The sequence below is a fragment of the Rattus norvegicus genome, chromosome 18, assembly GCF_021556685.1.
Source record: "Rattus norvegicus strain SHRSP/BbbUtx chromosome 18, alternate assembly SHRSP_T2T, whole genome shotgun sequence".
NCBI lineage: Eukaryota > Metazoa > Chordata > Mammalia > Rodentia > Muridae > Rattus > Rattus norvegicus.
The window spans coordinates 96106-118828 of record NC_141551.1 but is presented as its reverse complement, the minus strand read 5'-3'; the positions used below and the strand labels follow the sequence as shown (position 1 = coordinate 118828).

Here is a 22723-nt window from a genome sequence, read left to right as displayed (position 1 = left end):
TGATAAGTGGCTATTAGCCCAAATGCTTGAATTACCCTAGATCCCTAGAACAAACGAAACTCAAGACGGATGGTCAAAATGTGAATGCTTCACTCCTTCTTTAAATGAGGAAAAAGAATACCCTTGGCAGGGAAGGGAGAGGCAAAGATTAAAACAGAGACTGAAGGAACACCCATTCAGAGCCTGCCCCACATGTGGCCCATACATATACAGCCACCCAATTAGACAAGATGGATGAAGCAAAGAAGTGCAGACCGACAGGAGCCGGACGTAGATCGCTCCTGAGAGACACAGCCAGAATACAGCAAATACAGAGGCGAATGCCAGCAGCAAACTACTGAACTGAGAATAGGTCCCCTATTGAAGGAATCAGAGAAAGAACTGGAAGAGCTTGAAGGGGCTCGAGACCCCAAAAGTACAACAATGCCAAGCAACCAGAGCTTCCAGGGACTAAGCCACTACCTAAAGACTATACATGGACTGACCCTGGACTCTGACCCCATAGGTAGCATTGAATATCCTAGTAAGAGCACCAGTGGAAGGGGAAGCCCTGGGTCCTGCTAAGACTGAACCCCCAGTGAACTAGTCTATGGGGGGAGGGCGGCAATGGGGGGAGGGTTGGGAGGGGAACACCCATAAGGAAGGGGAGGGGGGAGGGGGATGTTTGCCCGGAAACCGGGAAAGGGGATAACACTCGAAATGTATATAAGAAATACTCAAGTTAATAAAAAAAAACATCAAAAAAAAATAAAGATGAAAATATCATTCTTAATTTGGAAATTGAGCATGCACACAGAATGTCATGAAAGGAAAAGAAGGTTGATTGAACTGAGAAACGAGTTACTAGCAAATTCAGCAACAGGTAATGGTGATGGAGGTGCTGATACCAGCAAAGTACATGCTACATTTGTGTCAGTGTGCCATAATGAAACCCAAATTAAAAGAAATAATAACTATTAACCACAAAATCATGGATACTAAATCTGGAGTACTGGAAATTTCATTTGCACCTATTTTTTTGGTTATTTAATTTATTTAAATTTCATTGTTATCCCTCTCCCAGGTTTCCCCTCCACAAACCCCTATGCCATTCCCCCTCCCCACTGCTTCAGTGGTGGTGTGCCCCCACCTACCTACTCACTACTGCCTCACAGCCCTAGCATTACCCTATACTGCGGCATTGAGCCTTCACAAGACCAAGGTCCTCCCCTCCCACTGATTCGAGATAAGGTTATCTTCCACTACATACACAGACAAAGCAATTGGTCCCTCCATGCGTACGCTTTGGTTGGCTGTTTAGTTCGTGGGAGCTCTGGTATGTCTGGCTGGTTGATATCGTTGTTATTCCTGTGGAGTTGCAAACACCTTCAGCTCCTTCCTCCTTTCCCTAACTCCTCCATTGGGGTCTCTGTTCTGTCTGATGGATGGCTGCAAACATTCATATATGTGTTGGTTGAGCACTGACACAGCCTCTCAGGGAACAGCTATATTAGGCTCTTGTCAGCAAGTACTTCTAGGCATCAGCAATAGTGGCTGCCTATGAGAAGGATCCCCAGGAGGGGCAGTTTCTGGATGGCCTTTCCTTCCTTCTCTACTCCATTCTTCTTCCTGTATTTCCTTTAGACAGGAGCAATTCTGGGTTAAAATTTTTGACATGAGTGGGTGGTCCCATCCCTCACTCTTGAAAGACAACTTTACTCTCTATTCTTATGAAAGAATTCTTTATTTACATTTCTGTAGATACAAGTCTCAGCACTCTAGGACAGCCTATGACAAACAGAAATCATGTATATGAAAAACATTGACTTTGAAGTGTTCAGCAATATCCAGTGCAAAACACTAAAATTATATGTGTCTTTAAAACACATAATGGGGCATATCATAATCCAAACCAATGAGTTGCCTACATATGCACTGCTTTCTTACAGTCCAAATCCACTGAAAGAGGTTCATGAGTATATAATCCTCAGGAAACTCTCCAATGGTCAATGTTGATTCTAGAATGCTAGCAAAAATAGATGGTTAGAAAGATTTTATAATCAAAGTTTACATATTAGAACACAATACTGCTTTATAGTTACTATTTAATTCTAAGATACTAAGAAGATATTTCTAAACAACACTTCCTCACCACCAGTAATGTAGTGTAAAATGAGAAAAACAAAAATAATATAGAATATTTGGGTCAGCACAGGTTATTAAATTGAAAAAATTTGAGGATCAAGGAGGAAGATGATCATTTGAAATTCAAATATTAAGACACCTTTCACATTATTATTGATTGTTTAAAAGGTAGGGTCCCAGCAACTTAACCACCAACCAGTGAGCACACACAGGGGCCTTGTGGCTCCTGCTGGATATGTAGCAGAGTTCTTTCTTAAATAGCATCACGGAAAGGGGTGCCCATAGGTATTATAGAGGTTGGATGACCCAGGATAGGGGAATGATAGGGTGCTGAGCAGGAATGGGTGGGTGAATGGGGGAGCACCCTCATAGAGGAATAGGGACGGTGGAGAGATAATGATATCAACCAACCAGACCCCCCAGAGTCCCATGGACTAAACAGCCAACCAAAGATTACACCTGGAGGAACCAATTGCTTTGTTCGTAATGGAAGAAACTGGGAAGGAGAATAAAATGTGAAATGTAAATAAATAAAATAACCAATAAAAAGAAAGAAAAATGAAAAAGAAAGAAAGCACACAGCATGGCATTCTCTCTGGATCTTGTTGAACCTTTAAAACTCCATCTTTATCATAGAAATTAATTGTGGATATGTGAAGAACTGTATAATTTTGGATAGAACTGGATTAAATATGTTTCTGATTTGGTCTGTTTCTTGATTCTCAAGACAATGGAAGCATAGACTTTGTTTAGATAATCTGTTCATATCACTGCTGTGACATAGTCCACACTGTGCATGGTCTGTGGATCTCAGTGAGTATATACATGAGACTGCCTTTCTCTGACTTGGACTTTGTAATACAATGTCTTGTGTTTTACTAGTAGCTCTGATTGTTGTATTACTGGATGTCTCACTGTGAAACATCTAATAAAATCCAGTAACATCATTTCAATTTGTGCTCACATAATCACGTTGTTAAAAATGGCTAAGAACCAAATTTGAACACAAGGGCTTTTGTCCAGGTGCTCCTAAACATGAATGAGATCATGGAGTCTGAGAATAAATTATCCTCCTAAGTATTTACTTACCTGTGTTTATTACATGTGCTGTGGACACCTGTGGCAGAGCTCCAGGGGAAAAATGTTTAAGTTTCCTCCAGAGCTCAGGAGCAATCTGAAAAACAAAAAAGCCAAAAAGAAAATAAAAAGAAAAACAATACAATGAATCATGAATAGGCAACAAACCGCTCCTTTGCTCAGTGAAATAAAAGCTGATACAAATCTGATGTGCTGATATATGCATGGCACTTCACAGTCCACTCTGTCAGGGTTTAAGGCAGGAAAAACATGCTCATTTTGATGGTAATATTCTTCCTTCTCAACATTCCATTTCTCCTGGCAAATTTCATGGATCCCAGATGCTTTTGGAAAATAAATTTGAATGAAATCAAGGATGAAGTCCTTGGGATGACTTGTTCCTTCATCCTTGAAACAGTTCAGAAGACTATGGACAAAGATTATTTCAACCAGACTCTGAATGTCCTGTAAGTGCATTTGTATTTTCCATGTAAATGACAACTTGAATATTTGTGAAGTGCTCTGAGGATGAAGATTAGGCAAATCCTTGAGTCTTCTGTCCTGTTGCTAAGTCTGAACACCAAGAAACATTGATTCTTTTACAAATTCAATCCTATTTTCTCCTTTTAATTAATCCAGTGAAGACTGTTTTTCTTCCAGGTGGCTTCTTACATAAAGCCTGGAAGCTGAGAAATAAAGGACTATTTACATTGATCCTTCACATAAAGCCCTCCTAATAACAGTTTATATTGCACTCTAGACAGAGATGACTTATTGCATTTGATCCCATAATATTTCATTGTGTTTTATCTCAAGTACATGCAAATAAATGGTCATAAACTTTGCTGACAGTCCTATCAGTGTGCTGTTCCAAGATCATATGCTGGTTTCAGTAATATTTCTGGCACACATAGTAGTCAAGAACTTATATACACACAAACTTACTCTCTCAAAATCATTGCATACAGTCACTTATTGCCTTCTAAACTTCAAGTTTGCAATGAGAAGATCTTTACACTGAGAAATTCATACTTCCTATGAATGCTTAAATAGATATTTTTGTATGTATATGAGCAAGGAATATTTAGGCCATTAGAGGTCAAGACATCCGAGTGTTTTAAAAGATAATATCCAAAAGTATGTGGATTCATACTTCACACTGTTCATGTACAATCACTGGCTTTTATGTTTTATAAAGTTCAGTTTGGCACTTTTTAGAGAAAAACATTATTTAAACATATGGAATCAAATGATATGTTTACATTCTTTGATTAGTGAGACTATCAATAACAGTAGTGTATGTACCTTGTCACTGGCATGGATGACAGTTGTGGTGTAGAATAATCAGAATATTGGAGAACAATGGTACAGGAGTTGTCCATTATTTTTGTCAATATTTAAGAAACATGTCTTCCCTTTTCATGTCTAAGTTGGTTAATCTCTGACCATTTTGTGATATTTATATCTTGTGGGCCTTTTTTCCATAATTTTAGCAAATATAGGTGCAAATGTTACCAATATGATATCAATATGAATTTTGGGGTTTGCTGGTAGGTATTTTAAAACAGCCCTTTTGACTTCTAGACTACACAGACAGCGTAACTGATGTTTCTTAAAGTTTATTTGTAGAAAGTAGTTTGAGCATTGCACAATGCTTATTCTCAAATTTCTTTTGTGTATTAGTAAAAGTTTTGAGATTTTTGTGTGTGGTAATAAAGAATAGTGTAATATGGTCTACTTTATAGAGTATAGAATGACAAATCATAGGTACAATGTTTGATGAAAATCTGATTGTATTTACCTCAAATTTAATCATTAACTATAAGAGTATGCTAGTATTTATTGATCAGATTTTGTGAAATGACAAGAATGAGACAGGAGACAATATTCTTTATAGAAACATAAATACATTATGGTATTATTCTAGCCCTACTGTTCTGTGGCCCACTTTTACTATAAAAATGAGTATATTCTAGACAATTTACACCAAAAATGTCTTTTATAAACATATAATACTGGCACACACAAATATCACTACATTTTCCTTATTTTCCTAGTTCCCAGTAGGATGCTAGTATTTGTGTGTGTGTGTGTGTGTGTGTGTGTGTGTGTGTGTGTGTGTGTGTGTGTAACTGCAAAGGATCAAAGGTGTTTCCTAGAAACTAATTTATAATGATGAGAAATACCGAAAGTGAATATATCGCATTCCTTTGTAAATAGAAAGTAGGTGAATGATATTTGGGGGGGGGGCAAGCCTTTAATCTGTGCACTGAGTACCTAGTACAAGTATATATAGGGTAGTCTACATCAAAGTATCTTATAAAAAATTTGGACTTATTGCCCTCTTATGACCTAAATGATTCTTGCTCAAATAATGCAAATATATGTATAGACATGTATCATTTACCAAATGAATATTGGATATTTAAATTTATTTAAAAAAATAAACCTTTAGAAAAGATTTTCCTCCAGCAAAAGATTGAAAGAAAAAATTAACAAGATGAGAATAGATATGAGGGGAAATGTTAAGAATATTGGCCACGAAATATAAGTGATTGTAAGTACAGGAACCAAATGTTGCTTCAGAAAGTCGATTGTGCACTGATAAATCATGTTTACACTTCCTTAACCAAGTAAGTTAACTTCCCCCCAAAATATCATGAACTCAATGACTCTCGTGTATTTTTTTTCTTTTTTTCAGAGCTGGGGACCGAACCCAGGGCCTTGCGCTTGCTAGGCAAACGCTCTACCACTGAGCTAAATCTCCAACCCCAACTCTCGTGTATTTTTATATTGCTCAATAACTTCAAAATGAAGACATGATCAAAATTACTGTTTTGTCAATATATGTGGTTTTCTCTTTACCTTCTGATCAAGCACTCAAAAACAGACATAGAAATGCTCTCTGTGAATGAGATCAATACCATACCTTATTTATGGGAGTCATAGTCATGAACTTTTAAAGTGTTGGTATTTTCCAGATTCTCATGTCAATCCAATTTCACAAAAAAGTCATTTGTTTCCATCAAATGATGTCAGATGCAGAAATTTCCAGTGTAGAATAGTGCTTCTATTGAGTACTAATGATTATATAGACATCTGTCCATAATAAACACTGTACTTTTTTACAGAAATACAACTACAAACCACAAATATGCCTTGGCATTGGCCTTTACAGTGGATGAAATCAACAGGAATCCTGATCTTTTACCAAATATGTCTCTGATTATAAAATACAATTTGGGTCATTGTGATGGAAAAACTGTAACAACTGTATCCGATTTATTTAATCCAAATAATCATCTCCATTTCCCCAATTATTTATGTAATGAAGGGATTATGTGTTTGGTTCTGCTTACAGGACCACATTGGAGAGCATCTTTATATCTCTGGATATCCGTGTATGTCTACCTATCTCCACATGTGAGTTATCAGAGTCCAGAGATTCTTAACATCATGTTTCTCTGGGGGACTTTGATAGATATAAAGAAAGTTAATGAATGAGATTTGACCTATGTTTATGCCAACCTATGTAGTTCCAGGGCACTTACTAATCATAGATATTATAGGCCTTCTGCTAGGAGCCACCACCAGAAGCTGACAGTTTCTAGAATGGAGAAATAGAGGAAGGAGGTTATGAAGAATTGAGTCTGGCATGGTGGTAGATAAAATCTTGAAGCCTTGATTAACTAAAACTCAGTGTATCTCTTTATAAAAATCTCAGTAAGCATAGACTAATTCATGTTGTTCCACATCATAGAAAATATTATTTTTGTCCTCATATATGTTTTATCTTCATCTTGGTCATAAATTTGGATTATCAAGGGTTGGGGATTTAGCTCAGTGGTAGAGCACTTGCCTAGAAAGCACAAGGCCCTGGGTTCGGTCCCCGGCTCCAAAAAAAAAAAATTGGATTATCATTGGTAAACTGTGAAATAAAAGAGCTATCATTTACAATCATGGAGGTGTTTAGTCATCAGTGATGAACTGTGATGGAACAGAAGAATATTTTACAAACATTTTTATCTATGACCCAATTTTAAATATCTGGAGTATTTTTTGCAAAGGTATGAAGACCATTCTTAGTCTGGCAGCTTGTGATATTTCAGTGGCATTAGACAGAAAGAAAACCTCCAATCCAGTCTGTGGAGTTAGCCATTTTACTACCAGTGAGTGTATGACCAACCATAAAGGTCAGTGTGTCAATTGCTATTAGATCCTGTAGCAAAAATTTTAGCAACATACTGCTATAGTTATTATAAGTCATTTTCTTTAATAATATAATGATTATGTCATATTTTTGTGGAACTTATACATATATCTTGTTTTCCTTTTGATTCCTTGTCTAAAACACAAGAGGGGATCTTCACAAGTGCACTTTTCTAACAAAGAGGGATTACGAGGTTCTGATTACTTGTTCTTTCATATTTTTCAATATGATTATTTTTCTACCAGTATAAGACACTTTGTATGAAGGAGATACTTCCATACAATCTAACTTTGTTTCTGTATATTTTCTTCAAGAGGTACAACTTATGAGTCCTATATATTTTGCACAATAATTGCCTAGGTTTTAGTTTTATGAATTTTTAAACATAATCTGGTGCTAACATTTTTATACTGCCAAATCTTGCTTATATTTTTAAATTTACTTTTTCTGATTAACTGTTTCCTGGGGAAGCACAGAGGTATATATTCCCAGAGTATTTTGGAGCCTTTTCCTAAAAAGTTGATCTCTGGAATCTTTACGTGAGTCATAACCCCTAGTATACAAGGAATAGCTTCAAGTAGTTCAAGATATATATATTTCTGAACGCTAAAGCAGTATTAAGTATAGGAATTTCCTGTCAAATCATAGAAGTATTTCTGGACTAGGTCATAAATGCCTTTTCTAAAATTAAAATTACTCAAATATCCACAAGTTGTATGTATATTAAAATCCCTAAAAACATTGAAAACAAAAATATTGAGACTAAAACTGAAAGACAGAATGGAAGTCATTATAACATGCGAATACATTTTATTATATCTTTGTCAAACAGCTATTCCTGCTGTTCCCATTAGATGTGCATGTACCAGGCTTCCACATTTGCTCATTTGAATCAGAGGTGAGAGGAAAAATGATAGGTAATCAACTGTTTGCAGGCAAAGTTGATTACAAGTTTTTTAATGCACTTTTCCTCATGCTCTTTGTGTTGCAGTTCCTTCAGCTTTCCTATGGACCTTTCTACTCCATCTTCAGTGATAATGAACAATATCCTTATCTCTATCAGATGGGCCCAAAGGACTCATCACTAGCATTGGCAATGGTCTCCTTCATAATTTACTTCAAGTGGAACTGGGTTGGGCTATTTATCTCAGATGATGATCAAGGCAATCAATTTCTCTCAGAGTTGAAAAAAGAGAGCCAAACCAAGGATATTTGCTTTGCCTTTGTGAACATGATATCAGTCAGTGATGTTTCATACTATCATAAAACTGAAATGTACTACAACCAAATTGTGATGTCATCCACAAAGGTTATTATCATTTATGGGGAAACAAACAGTATTATTGAATTGAGCTTCAGAATGTGGTCATCTCCAGTTAAACAGAGAATATGGGTCACCACAAAACAATTTGATTGCCCTACCAGTAAGAGAGACTTAACTCATGGCACATTCTATGGGACCCTTACATTTCTACACCACTATGGTGAGATTTCTGGCTTTAAAAATTTTGTACAGACACGGTACAATCTCAGAAGCACAGATTTATATCTAGTAACGCCAGAGTGGAAATATTTTAACTATGAAGCCTCAGCATCTAACTGTAAAATACTGAGAAACTATTTATCCAATATCTCACTGGAATGGCTAATGGAACAGAAATTTGACATGTCATTTAGTGATTATAGTCACAACATATACAATGCTGTATATGCCATTGCTCATGCACTCCATGAGAAGAATCTGCAAGAAGTTGAAAATCAGGCAATAAACAATGCGAAAGGAGAAAATACTCACTGCTTGAAGGTAGAGTTTCTTCTTTATTTTTATTGGATATTTTACATATTTTCATTTCCCCCCAACTTTGAGCACCCTTCCCTTGCTTTTATGAGGATGCTCTTACTACCACCCACCCACTCTCACATCAACATCCTGGCATTGCCTTACTTGTCTATCTCATTCAGATTTTCTAGTTTTGTTGAGTATAGGCTTCTGCAGTAGGATCTGATAGGTTTTTTTTTTTTAAATTTCTTCAGTTTCCGTTATGTCTTTCTTTTCATTTCTGATTTTAATTTGGATACTGCCTCTGTGTCCTCTGTCTGGCTACGGGTTTATCTATCTTGCTGATTTTCTCAAAGAACAGACTCCTTGTCTTGTTGACTCTTTGTATAGCTCTCCTTGTTTCTTCCTGGTTGATTTCAGTTGTGTGTTTATTTCCTGCCATCTTCTCCTCTTGGGTGTTTATGCTCCTTTTTATTCTAGATCTTTAATGTGTGCTGTCAATCTGCTAGGATATGCTTTCTCATTTCTTCTTGGAAGTATTCAGAGCTATGAGTATTCCTCCCAGTACTGCTGTTATAGTGTCACATAAGTTTGGGTATGTTGTGCTTCATTTTCATTGAATTCTTAAGAGTCCTTAATTTCTTTCTTTATTTCTTCCTTGACCAAGTTATCATTGAATATGGCATTGTACAACTTGTTCACCTTGGTAGATTTTTCCTTTGATGAGTATGAAATGTTCTTCCTTAACTTTTCTGATAATTTTTGCTTGAAAGTCTATTATATTCAATATTAGAATGGTTACTCCAGCTTGTTTCATGGGAACATTTGCTTGGAGAAAAATTTCCAGCCTAGTATTCTGAGGCAATGTCTGTCTTTGTCACTGAGGTATGGTTCTGGTATGCATCAAAATGCTGGGTCTTTTTCATATATTCATTCTCTTAGTCTAGGTCTTTTTACTGGGGAATTAAGTCCAATGATGTTAAGAGATATTAAGGAATATTGGCTGTTGCTTTGCGTTATTTTTGTTGTTTGTGGTGGAACTATGTTTCTGTGGCTGCTATCTTTTTGGGGGTTTTTGAAAGAAGATTACTTTCCAGCTTTTTCTAGTATGTAGTTCCCTGTCTTTTATTGGAGTTTTTTTTTATCTATTTTCCTTTGTAGGGCCAGATTCGTGGAAAGATCTTGTGTAAATTTGGTTTTGTCATGGAATATCTTGGTTTCTCCATCTATGTTAATTGAAAGTATAGCTGGATATAGTAACCTGGGTTAGCATTTGTATTCTCTTTGGGTCTGTCTGGTATCTGCCCAGGATGTTCTTTTTTTAAATTTTTTATTAGATTTATTTCTTTACTTACATTTCAAATGCTATTCTCCTTCCCGGTTTCCTGTCGTTAAGCCCCCGTTCCCTCCCCCATACGAGTATTCCTCCTATACATCCCCCTTACTGCCCCCCCATATTGCCGTGCACTGGGGGTCCAACCTTGGCAGGACCAAGGGCTTCCTTCCCCTTCCCCTTCCCCTTCCCCTTCCCCTTCCCCTGGTGCCCCAATAAGGTCATTCTCTGCTACCTATGCAGTTGGAGCCCTGGGTCAGTCCATGTATAGCCTTTCAGTAGTGGTTTAGTCCCTGGAAGCTCTGGTTGGTTGACATTGTTGTTTTTATGGGGTTGTCAGCTCCTTCAACTCTTTCAATACTTCCTCTAATTCCCACCAAAGGGGGCCTTATTTTCAGTTCAGTGGTTCATTGCTAGCATTGGCCTCTGGATGTGTCTCTCAGGAGAGATTTATATCCAGTCCTTTCAGCATGCATTTTCTAACTTCATCAATCTTATCTAGTTTTGGTCGCTGTATATATATGGGCCACATGTGGGTCAGGCTCTGAATGACAATTCCTTGAGTAGCTGCTCTAAACTTTGCTTCCAGAACCCCTCCTATGGATATTTTTCCCCTTTTAAGATAGAGGGGAAGCATCCCCATTTTGGTCACACTTCTTGTTGAGCTTCCTGTTGTCTGTGGATTGCATCTTGGGTAATTCGAGGTTTTTTGGCTAATGTTCACTTATCAATGAGTGCATACCAAGTGAGTTTTTCTGTGATTGAATAACCTCACTCAGCATGATATTTTCTAGTTCATTCCATTTGCCTATGAATTTTATGAAGTCATTGTTTTTGATAGCTGAGTAGTATTCCATTGTGTAGATGTACCACATTTTTTGAATCCATTCCTCTGTTGAAGGGCAACTGGGTTCTTTCCAGCTTCTGACTATTATAAATAAGGCTGCTATGAACATGGTGGAGCATGTGTCCATGTTGTATGTTGGAGCATCTTTTGGGTATATGCCCAAGAGAGGTATAGCTGGGTCCTCAGGTAGTGTGATGTCCAATTTTCTGAGGAGCCTCCAGACTGATTTCCAGAGTGGTTGTACCAGTCTGCAATCCCACCAACAATGGAGGAGTGTTCCTCTTTCTCCAAATCTTTGCCAGCATTTGCTGTCACCTGAGTTTTTTTTTTTTAAATCTTAGCCATTCTGACTGGTGTGAGGTAGACTCTCAGGGTTCTTTTGATTGGCATTTCCCTGATGACTAAGGATGGTGAACATTTCTTTAGGTACTTCTGAGCCATTCAATATTCCTCAGCTGCGAATTCTTTGTTTAGCTCTGTACCCCGTTTTAAATTGGGTTATTTAATTAGCCCTTTATGGGATGTAAGGTTAGTAAAGATCTTTTCCCAATCTGTTGGTTATCATTGTGTACTAATGACAGTGTCTTTTGCTTTACAGAAGCTTTGCAGTTTTATGAGATCCCATTTGTTGATTCTTGATCTTAGAGCATGAGCTATTGGTGTTTTGTTCACGAAATTTTCCCCAGTGCCCATGTGTTCGAGACACTTCCCCACTTTTTCTTCTATTAGTTTGAGTGTATCTGGTTTGATATGGAGGTCCTTGATCCTCTTGGACTTAAGCTTTGTACATGGTGATAAGCATGGATCGATCTGCATTGTTCTACATGCTGACCTCCAGTTGAACCAGCACCATTTGCTGAAAATGCTATCTTTCATCCATTGGATGGTTTTAACTCCTATGTCAAAGTTCAAGTGGCTATAGGTGTGTGGGTTCATTTCTGGGTCTTCAATTCAGTTCCACTGATCTACCTGCCTGACTCTGTACCAATACCATAAAGTTTTTATGATTATTGCTTTGTAATACTGCTTGAAGTCAGGCATGGTGATTCCTCCAGAAGTTCTTTTATTGTTGAGTATAGTTTACTCTAACCTGGGTATTTTGTTATTCCAAATGAAATTACAAATTGTTCTTTCTATATCTATAAAGAATAGAGTAAGAATTTTGATGGGGATTACATTGAATCTGTAGATTGCTTTTGGCAAAATGGCCATCTTTACTATATTAATCCTGCCAATCCATGAGCATGGAAGATTTTCCATCTTCTGAGATCTTCTTCAATTTCTTTCTTCAGAGACTTGAAGCTCTTGTCATACAGATCTTTCACTTGCTTGGTTAAAGTCACACCAAGATATTTTATATTATTTGGGACTATTGTGAAGGGTGTCATTTCCTTAATTTCTTCCTCAGCCTGTTTATCCTTTGAGTAGAGGAAGGCTACTGAATTGTTTGAGTAAATTTTATACCCCGACACTTTGCTGAAGTTGTTTATCAGGATAAGTAGTTCTCTGGTAGGACTTATGGGGTCACTTAAGTACACTAACATATCATCTGCAAATAGTGATATTTTGACTTCTTCCTTTCCAATCTGTATCCCTTTGACCTCCTTTTTGTTGTCTGATTGCTCTGGCTAGGACTTTGAGAATTATATTGAATAAGTAGGGAGAGAGTGGGCAGCCTTGTCTAGTCCCTGATTTTAGTGGGATTGCTTCAAGTTTCTCTCCATTTCATTTGATGTTAGCTACTGGTTTGCTGTATATGGCTTTTACTATGTTTAGGTATGAACCTTGAATTCCTGATCTTTCCAGGACTTTTATCATGAAGGGGTGTTGAATTTTGTAAAATGCTTTCTCAGCTTCTAATGAAATGATCATGTGGTTTTTATCTTTCAATTTGTTTATATAATAGATTATGTTGATGATTTTCTGTATATTAAACCATCCCTGCATCACTGGGATGAAGCCTACTTGATCATGATGGATGATTGTTTTGGTGTGTTCTTGGATTCGGTTTGCAAGAATTTTGAGTATTTTTGCATTGATATTCATAAGGGAAATTGGTCTGGAGTTCTCTTTCTTTGTTGGGTCTTTGTGTGGTTTAGGTATAAGAGTAATTGTGGCTTCATAGAAGGAATTTGGTAGTGCTCCATCTGTTTCTATTTTGTGGAATAGTTTGGATAGTATTGGTATGAGGTCTTCTATGAAGGTCTGATGGAATTCTGCACGGAACCCATCTGGACCTGGGATCCTTTTGGTTGTGAGACTTTTAATGACTGCTTCTATTTCTTTAGGAGTTATGGGTTTGTTTAAATGGTTTATCTGTTCCTGATTTAACTTCGGTACCTGGTATCTGTCTAGAAAATTATCCATTTCCTCCAGATTTTCCAGTTTTGTTGAATATAGGCATCTGTAGTAGGATCTGATGTTTTTTTAATTTCTTCAAATTCTGTTGTTATGTCTCCCTTTCCATTTCTAGATTTTGTTAATTTGGATACACACTCTGTGACCTCTGGTTAGTCTGGCTAAGGGTTTATCTATCTTGTTGATTTTCTCAAAGAACCAGATCCTGGTTTGTTGATTCTTTTTATAGTCCTTTTCATTTATACTTTGTTGATTTCAGTTCTGAGTTTGATTATTTCCTGCCTTCTACTCCTCTTGGGTTTATTTATTTCTTTTTGTTCTAGAGCTTTAAGGTGTGCTGTCAAGCTGCTGATGTATGCTCTCTCCTGTTTCTTTTTTGCAGGCACTCAGAGCTATGAGTTTTCCTCTTAGTACCGCTTTCATTGTGTCCCATAATTTTGGGAATATTGTATCTTCATTTTCATTAAATTCTAAGAAGTCTTTAATTTCTTTCTTTATTTCTTCCTTGACCAGTTATCCTTGAGTAGAGCATTGTTCAACTTCCATGTATATGTGGGCTTTCTGTCATTTATTTTGTTATTGAAGACCAGTCTTAGTGCATGGTGATCTGATAGGATGCATGGGATTATTTCTATCTTCCTGTGTCTGTTGAGGCCTGTTTTGTGACGGATTATATGGTCAATGTGACCGATTGTATGGTCAATTTTGGAGAAGGTTTCATGAGGTTCTGAGAAGAAGGGATATCCTTTTTTTTTAGGATGGAATGTTCTATAAATATCTGTTAAATCCATTCAGTTCATAACTACTGTTAGTTTCTCTACGTCTCTGTTTAATTCTGTTTCCATGATCTGTCCATTGATGAGAGTGAAATGTTGAAATATCCTACTATTATTGTGTGAGGTGCAAAGTGTTCTTTGAGCTTTAGTAAGGTTTCTTTTAAGTATGTAGGTGCCTTGTATTTGGAACATAGATATTTAGGATTGAGAGTTCTTCTTGGTGGATTTTTCCTTTGATGAATATGAAGAGCCATTCCTTATCTTTTTTAATGACTTTTGGTGGAAAGTCAACTTTATTTGATATTAGAATGGCAACTCCAGCTTGATTCTTCAGACCATTTGCTTGGAAAGTTGTTTTCTAGCCATTTACTCTGAGATAGTGTCTGTCTTTGTCTCTGAGGTGTGTTTCCTGCATGCAGCAAAATGCTGGGTCCTCTTTATGTATCCAGTCTATTAGTCTATGTCTTTTTATTGGGGAAGTGATACTGTTGGTGTTGAGAGATATTAAGAAATAATGATGGTCACTTCCTGCTATTTTCGTTGTTGGAGGTAGAATTATGTTTGTCTCTCTTTTGGTTTCATTGCAAGGAAATTATATTCTTGCTTTCTGTACAGTGTAGCTTGTCTCCTTGTGTTGGAGTTTTCTTTCTATTATCCTTTGTAGGGCTGGATTTGTAGAAACATATTGAATAAATTTGGTTTTGTCATGGAATATCTTGGTTTCTCCATCTATGTTAATTGAGAGTTTTGCTGGATACAGTAACCTGGGCTGGCATTTGTGTTCTCTTAGGGTCTGTATGACATCTGTCCAGGATCTTCTGGCTTTCATAGTCTGGTGAGAAGTCTGGTGTGATTCTCATAGGTCTGCCTTTATATGTCACTTGACATTTTTCCCTTACTGCTTTCAATATTCTTTGTTTTGTGCATTTGGTGTTTTGACTATTATGTGATGGGAGGAGTTTCTTTTTGGTCCAATCTATCTAAAGTTCTGTAGGCTTCTTGTATGTTTATGGGCATCTCTTTCTTTAGGTTAGGGAAGTTTTCTTCTATGACTTTGTTGAATATATTTACTGGCCATTTAAGTTGGAAGTCCTCACTTTCTTCTATACCTATTATCCTTAGGTTTGATCTTCTCATTGTGTCCTGGATTTTCTGTAGGTTTTGGGCTAGGACCTTTTCACGTTTTACATTGTCTTTGACAGTTGTGTTGATGATGTTTTTGAGATTCTCTTTTCTATCTCTTGTATTCTGTTGGTGATGCTTGTATCTATGGGTCTTTGTCTCTTCCTTTGCTTTTCTATATCCGCTGTTGTCTTCCTTTGTGATTTCTTTATTGTTTCTATTTCCATTTTCAATTCCTTCACCTGTTTGTTTGTGTTTTCCTGTAATTATTTCAGGATTTTTGTGTTTCCTCTCTAAGTGCTTCTCTTGTTTACTTGTGTTTTCCTGCATTTCTCTTAGGGAGTTCTTTTTGTCTTAAAGTTCTCCATCACTATCAGAAAATGTGAATTCAAATCTAAATCTTGCTTTTCTGGTGTGTTTGGATATCCAGTATTTTCTTTGGCGGGAGAACTGGGCTCTGATGGTATAAGTAGTCTTGGTTTCTGTTGCTTAGGTTCCTGCACTTGCCTCTAGCCATTGGGTTGTCTCTGGTGTTTGCTTGTCTTGCTGTTTCTGGGAGTGACTTGACCCTGCTGTAGACCTCTGTGTCAGCACTCCTGTAGAACTGTTTTCCTGTTTTCTTTCAGCCTTTCCTGAGAAGAGGTGCTCTGATTTCAGGTGTGTCTGTGCTCCTAGAGACTGTCTTCCAGCTGTACACGCAGGTAGGAATCAAAGGGTCCTGCCTCTGATTGCTTATGTAGGTCCTTGCACCCTGTGGGCACAGTTGGCACTATGTGATTCTCTCTTGGGTCTGGACTGTGGGCAGAGAGTAGTCTCCTCTGACTTTTCAGGAGTATCCACATTTCTCCAGGTCCAGCTCTCTCACCCATAGGATTTGTGTGTAGGGAGCTGTTTTGCCAGTTCCGTTTGGATATCAGTGGCTGTCTGTTCCTATATCCCTGTGTCCAAAGGCACTGTGCAGTTTCCCTTTTGGACCAGGGATGTGGGCAGAGGTGTGAAGACATGGCTTTCTGTCCTCCGGCCTCAGAATGTCTGCACTCCTGGGTGGTCTGCTCTCTTCCCCACGGAATTTAGGATCATCTTTCATTCATCTCACTGTTGGTAAGTCTGGTGTAATTCTGACAGGTCTGCTTTTATAAGTTACTTGACCATTTTCTTGTATTCTGTTGGTGATGCTTTCATCTGTTTCCTGATCTCTTTCCTAGGTTTCCTTTCTCCAGGATTGTCTTTCTTTGTGATTTCTTTATTGTTTCTATGTCCATTTTTAGATCCTGTAAAGTTTTGTTTAATTCCTTCACCTGTTGGATGTGTATTTTCTTTAAGGGATTCATTTGTTTGCCTGTGTTCTCCTGTACTTCTTCAAGGGAGTTCTTTATGTCCTTCTTAAAGTCCTCTATCATCATCATAAAATGTGATTTTAAATAAGAATATTGCTTTTCCCTTATGTTGGGGTATCCGGGACTTGCTCTTGTGGGAGAACTGGGTCCAGAAGATGCCAAGTAGCCTTGGTTTCTGTTGCTTCGTTTCTTGCACTAACCTCTTACATTCTAGTAATCTCTGATGTTAGTTGGTCTTGCTGTCTCTGACTGGGGATTTTCCCTGCTGTGGGTCTGTGAGCTTATGTTCTTAGGACAGCACTCCTGGGAGACCAGCTCTCTCTGGGCAGAATTTGGGTTCAGAAGGCAGAGGGATAGCTTTAGCTCTGGGTACAGATGCAGGCCAGCAATGTCCTGCCCCAGATGGCCGGGATGTTCATGTGCCCTATGTGCTCCTGGCAGGTCCCTCTTTGTACAGTTACTGCAGCAAAAGTGGAGACTCACATGTGGGTTTATGAGTGAAAGCACTCCTAGGATACCCGCTTTCTCTGGGCAAGAAGTATTCTGGAGGCTGTGGGAGAGCCTTAGCTCTGAGGGCAGACGGAGACTGGAAGAATCTGTAGAGTTTCTTCTATTGGATGATGTATGGTGTCTTCAATTGCCTAGACATTTAGAATCTCTCAGATGCCCACACCTAATGAAATAAGAAATATTTTCCAATATAGATTGGTTTCTGGACCTTTTTTCCTAAAGAAAAGGGAAATCTTGTGACTATTTTAATTGTGAATGGAAAAAGAAGGCACAGTTCATCAACTGAAATTTTTTGTTTCATACAGAGTACTCGAATTTCCATCAGCTTACCCCTTCCAATATTTGGTATAAACAGTGCATCCTCATGAATTTTCTCCATGATGAAAAGATGAGTTTTTATTTATAGTCATCAATTATATGGAAATATTTTTAAGGAATTGTTTTCATTAGGGTCCTCCAGGGATTCTGACCCAGTGTTGGTTCTGGGTAACTTACTTTGTATTCTGAAAGTAATTTAATAGAAGTGGTAATATTCAGTTCCATCTATAAAATTTGTTCATATGTGTGAGTGCATCTTTGTTACCGTGTATAGTTATATCTTTTACACTGTGTATCTGTGTTTATATTTGTTTTGCTTTGTACATACATGTTTATCTCTCTGTATGACTATGAAAGTGAGCAACTATTTTTCTATGTGTTAATTCCCTTCTATAAGTGTGTTTTTGTATGTGTGTGTTTCTTTGTGTTTTTGCCAGAGTATGTGTCTTCATATACCATTGAATGTATTTTGTAATTTTTTGTATGTGCTTACACATATTTGTATCTGCTTTACTGTAATGGGTCTGCCCATTTCTTTGTGGTTATCTTGGACTTTGCTTGCCTTTTTGTTATTATGTGTGAGTAAAAAATTCTTTGTGTGTCAATACCATTCTGGGCTGGAAAATATATTTATGCCTCTCCTTGTATGTTGCTGTCAAGCTGTCTGTGTGTGTGTGTCAGTGTGTGTAGGTGTGTGCATGTACATGTGTGTGTGAGTATGTATGTGTGTCAGTGTATGTATTTTGTGTGATTTCATATCTATGTTTTTAGTTGAGTGCATATGTATGTCTTTTTTGTACCATAATTTTTACATATGTGTCAACATATATGTATATTTCTGTGGAAATAAGTTTATGGGTGTATTTTGTATATGCTTCAGAAAAGACCTGAGTCTCTCTGTGTGTAAATGTGTGTGTGTGTGTGTGTGTGTGTGTGTGTGTGTGTGTTACCTATCTTTTTTTCTGGATTTTTGTCTGTTTTTGTTTGGTAGTCTTCTCTGAGAGAACTGATTTTCTTGGAATATTATCATAATTTCATTTATCCAATTGCTTTTGTCGTGATTTTCCTTTTAATTTTTTAAATGACATTGCTTTTGCTATGAAATTAGAATACATTTTATGACTTTAAGGAATGGTATATACATTACAGTGAAATGCTTGTCTTTTAGCTAAACTCATTTCTGAGAAAGACCCACTTCACTAATTCTCTTGGGAACAGAGTAATTATGAAACAGAGAGAAGTAGTGCATGGAGACTATAATATTGTTCACATGTGGAATTTCTCACAACGCCTTGGGATTAAGGTGAAGATAGGACAATTCAGCCCACATTTTCCACAGGGTCAACAGTTACACTTATATGTAGACATGACTGAGTTGGCTACAGGAAGTAGAAAGGTAGGTGTGTACTAGCTTATTGATTTATAATACAGAGTAATAAACACTTTCACGTGGATACACTGCAACATATTGAAATGAAATATTTTGTCACATCAGGAACCAACTTCTAGGTTCCTGTATTTTGTTTCTTTTTTCAGTTTTGACATATATTTACTAATTCTTTGAAGATTTTCTACATGCATAAATATACCTTTTTAATCTCAGAACAATTTTCTGAAATTTAATGAATTTAAAAATTTCTTCACCACAGTTTGATACTCTTTCCTTAAATTTGAATATTTTCTTCATACCATTGTTATTATTACACAGTTATCTCCTCCATTACTTTAAATATCTGGAATGCAAGTTGATAAGAGTGAGACTAATATTACAGTAATGAAACCCTAAGATTCATAATTGTTAACACTTGTCATTATATCCAAAAATGTTTTCCCATACCATAGGAAAACATTTACCAAGTTCACTAATGAACATAGTTACAGAAATTCTATTCAAAGAAACATCATGTTTTGAAAAACTTGAAGAAACCCTTCACACTTTTAAGTAAGATGGACAAAATTTCAAAGGAACATGTAGACAGCACTAGAACAATTGGCAAAGAAATGGCTATTAAAACTCATCAAATACAGCAATAACAGCAACCAGCCAAGTGTAAAAAATTTTCAGTTATAGTTGAATATTTTTGATAATATTTCCTAAATGTAATCAATGACAAGAAGACTTGTTTATTTTTTAAGACATTTCTTGGTTGCCTGCAGAGGCTGTGACGACTCATTCACATACAAGTGGAGAACTTTCCTTTCATTTATAAAAGTAAAGGAAACATTATAATGTGTAATAAGAGAAAAAAAGAAATTAGAGAGCAAAACCTTTGATGGATATGTATGGAATAATTCTTGACTAAAACACCTACCAAAAGAACATAACACACAATGGAAAGATCATTCTCTGAGAACAGGGAGAATTTAATCTAGGGATGCAAGTATGATTCAACATATGCAGATTCATTGAGTGTAATATACAACAAAATATAGAATTACATTACTTTCTGTAAATGTTCAGAAATGGCTGTTAATCCAGTGCAAAATTTATTCAGAGTTAAATAAACAAAACATGTTATAGAACAGACAGAATACATATTGATATGACAACATTTTCTTTCACAAACCTATTGACTGTACTATACTGCATGAAGATAAAATTAATATCCATGAAAGTCAGAAATAATGACAACAAGTTTTGTTGGCTCATGTTCTTATCAAAGCACTTTAGAGACAGATGTATAAGAATCACTGTTTGTTTCTTGATAGTCTGCCTTATATTGTGAGTCCAAACCTGCCATGTGTAATGTGGAGACACTACACTACCTTAAAGTAAATTAAAATGAAGCACACAAAAGTATGCCCATTTTCCTTACTCTAACTCTAACTGTACTAGTTATTAAAATATGACAGAGTGTTAACAACAATTTAAAGAGAATGATGGGGAAAAAACTGAAAATATGCTCTGATCTTCTTTGAGCATATTAATTCATTGATATTCCATTGTAAGAACCTATTTCAACAATATCAAAACATAGGAAGAATTCTTCAAATTTTCAATTAACTTTAAACAATCTAATTTTTATCCAGCCTTTTCCAGTATGTGCAGCCACTGTAGAGCATTTTGACCTCATGAAATATTCTATATTCAAGGTCACTACACATCATGTTATCATTTCCAACCACATTAAACCAATGTCAGCATATTCCACTGTTTTTTATATACAGTTTCTCATGCTTTGCTATGCTAATTTATTTGAGGTGATATTTGTTTCTCTGTGACTTAAGGATATATTGTACCTGTTTCAAATGTTTTCAAATACTAACTTGCTTCTCGGTTGCTTTAATTAAACTTTGACCATAAGGAAAGTGAGAAGGAAGAGATAATTTGATATATAGCTTATAGTCATAGAAAGGTAAGTGTGAATATCTAGAGACTGGAACTTAAGAACATATCTTAAAAGAACACTGCTTACTGGCTCTACTGCCCACAGTAAGATGGACACTCCTTTATTATTTATCAACTGAAAAAGTCTTCAAAGGTCAGAGGACAGGCTAGTGTTGGCTCGGAAAATAACCCCATTAAAGTTCCCTCTGTCTGTTCACAGTACTTAGTGCCAAACTGAAAATAATTACTTGAAAAACATCAGGTTGCAATCTCTGTAGGTTTTACACACAGTTAACTATCAGCTCTTTTTTTCTGAATTACTAGCCATTCAGAATTTATCCAACATTTCTTCAATGTATTTTCAATATTCATTGCTGGTCATTAAAAATGGACAGAGTGAAATGTCAATCACTTAATATACATAAACTAAGCTCATTGAAATATTATTGTACTAATATAAAACATAAAATAAATAGCAAAAACCTTTATCAGTATGTTTTTATTTTTTTTTCTCAGATGCCATCCTCAGTGTGCAGTGCAGATTGCCATCCTGGATTCAGAAGAATCTGGAAGGAGGAAATGGCAGCCTGCTGTTTTGTTTGCAACCCCTGCCCTGAAAATGAAATTTCTAATGAGACGAGTGAGTTTTTGCTGCTCTGATAAATCCTGAAAATATATATTCCTCTTGAGCCCCACTGGGATTATGACGTCAATGAAAAGGCAATTGAAAATATAGAATTATTACTTATTAATTTATTACTTGTAGATATAAGAATAATTATCAAGATCCTGCCAAAATCAAACAAACAAACACATATCCCTTGTGCCTTGACTCACATATTGACTCATTGCAAATTCAGGGCACATTATATTTTCACAAGGAAATACTTTAGGAAATAAAACTGCAATATGAGCAAATTCTCCACAAGATTTTTATAATAATCTATTTTAAAACCACATACATTAGCTTTTATTCACAATTTTTAAAAGAATTAAATTAATCCTATTTTATCAATATATCAGTCCTACATATGATTATTCAAACCATGTGCATATAGGAGCCCATGAAGAAAACCACATAACATCAAATCTACTAGACTAGGTCATGAGATTGCTAGATACAAAATTCATGTTCTGTGTAAGATTAATATACAAAACAAAAGTATTTGCAAATTTATGACAAACTGTTAAGTATGTAAAATTCTGAAGGGAATGTTCAAAGACAGATGTGGTGTGAATACAGGATGTAGTGGATGAGTGTTAACCTATAATGTAGAATTTATGACAGTATTCATATTGAGTATATTTCAAACCACACCCATTATTAAGATAACTATTTAGGGCTGGCAAAATGCAAAAAGTTTATGGTTAGCTCTTCAATTATTATGACTCTCATTTTATATAATGAATTAAAGCTCATAAAAGACATATCATGTCTGTGATTTGGTTCAACAGTTAAATCATTTGTTGCTAAGGTTTACAATCTGAGTTTATTCCCATGATGCATGTAGTAGAACCAAGCAACCTATTCAGAAGATCTCTTTGAAGTCATGCATTCCAACAATACACTATGCTTGAAAATAATTATTAAAAGTATACTGAA

General features: G+C 36.3%; 1 protein-coding gene across 2 annotated transcripts in view; it reads left to right on the top strand.

Moving 5' to 3' along the window:
* Vom2r75 (vomeronasal 2 receptor, 75) overlaps positions 1 to 22723 on the top strand; it is a 35988-nt gene that overhangs the window by 6202 nt on the left and 7063 nt on the right. The window contains 5 exon segments of one of the 2 annotated variants that reach the window (NM_001419486.1): positions 754 to 3668; positions 6333 to 6624; positions 8403 to 9215; positions 18961 to 19188; positions 21637 to 21760. In NM_001419486.1, the coding sequence (NP_001406415.1) occupies positions 3472 to 3668; positions 6333 to 6624; positions 8403 to 9215; positions 18961 to 19188; positions 21637 to 21760 (1654 nt within the window). In that variant the 5' untranslated portion in view covers positions 754 to 3471. 2 annotated transcript variants of the gene reach the window in all.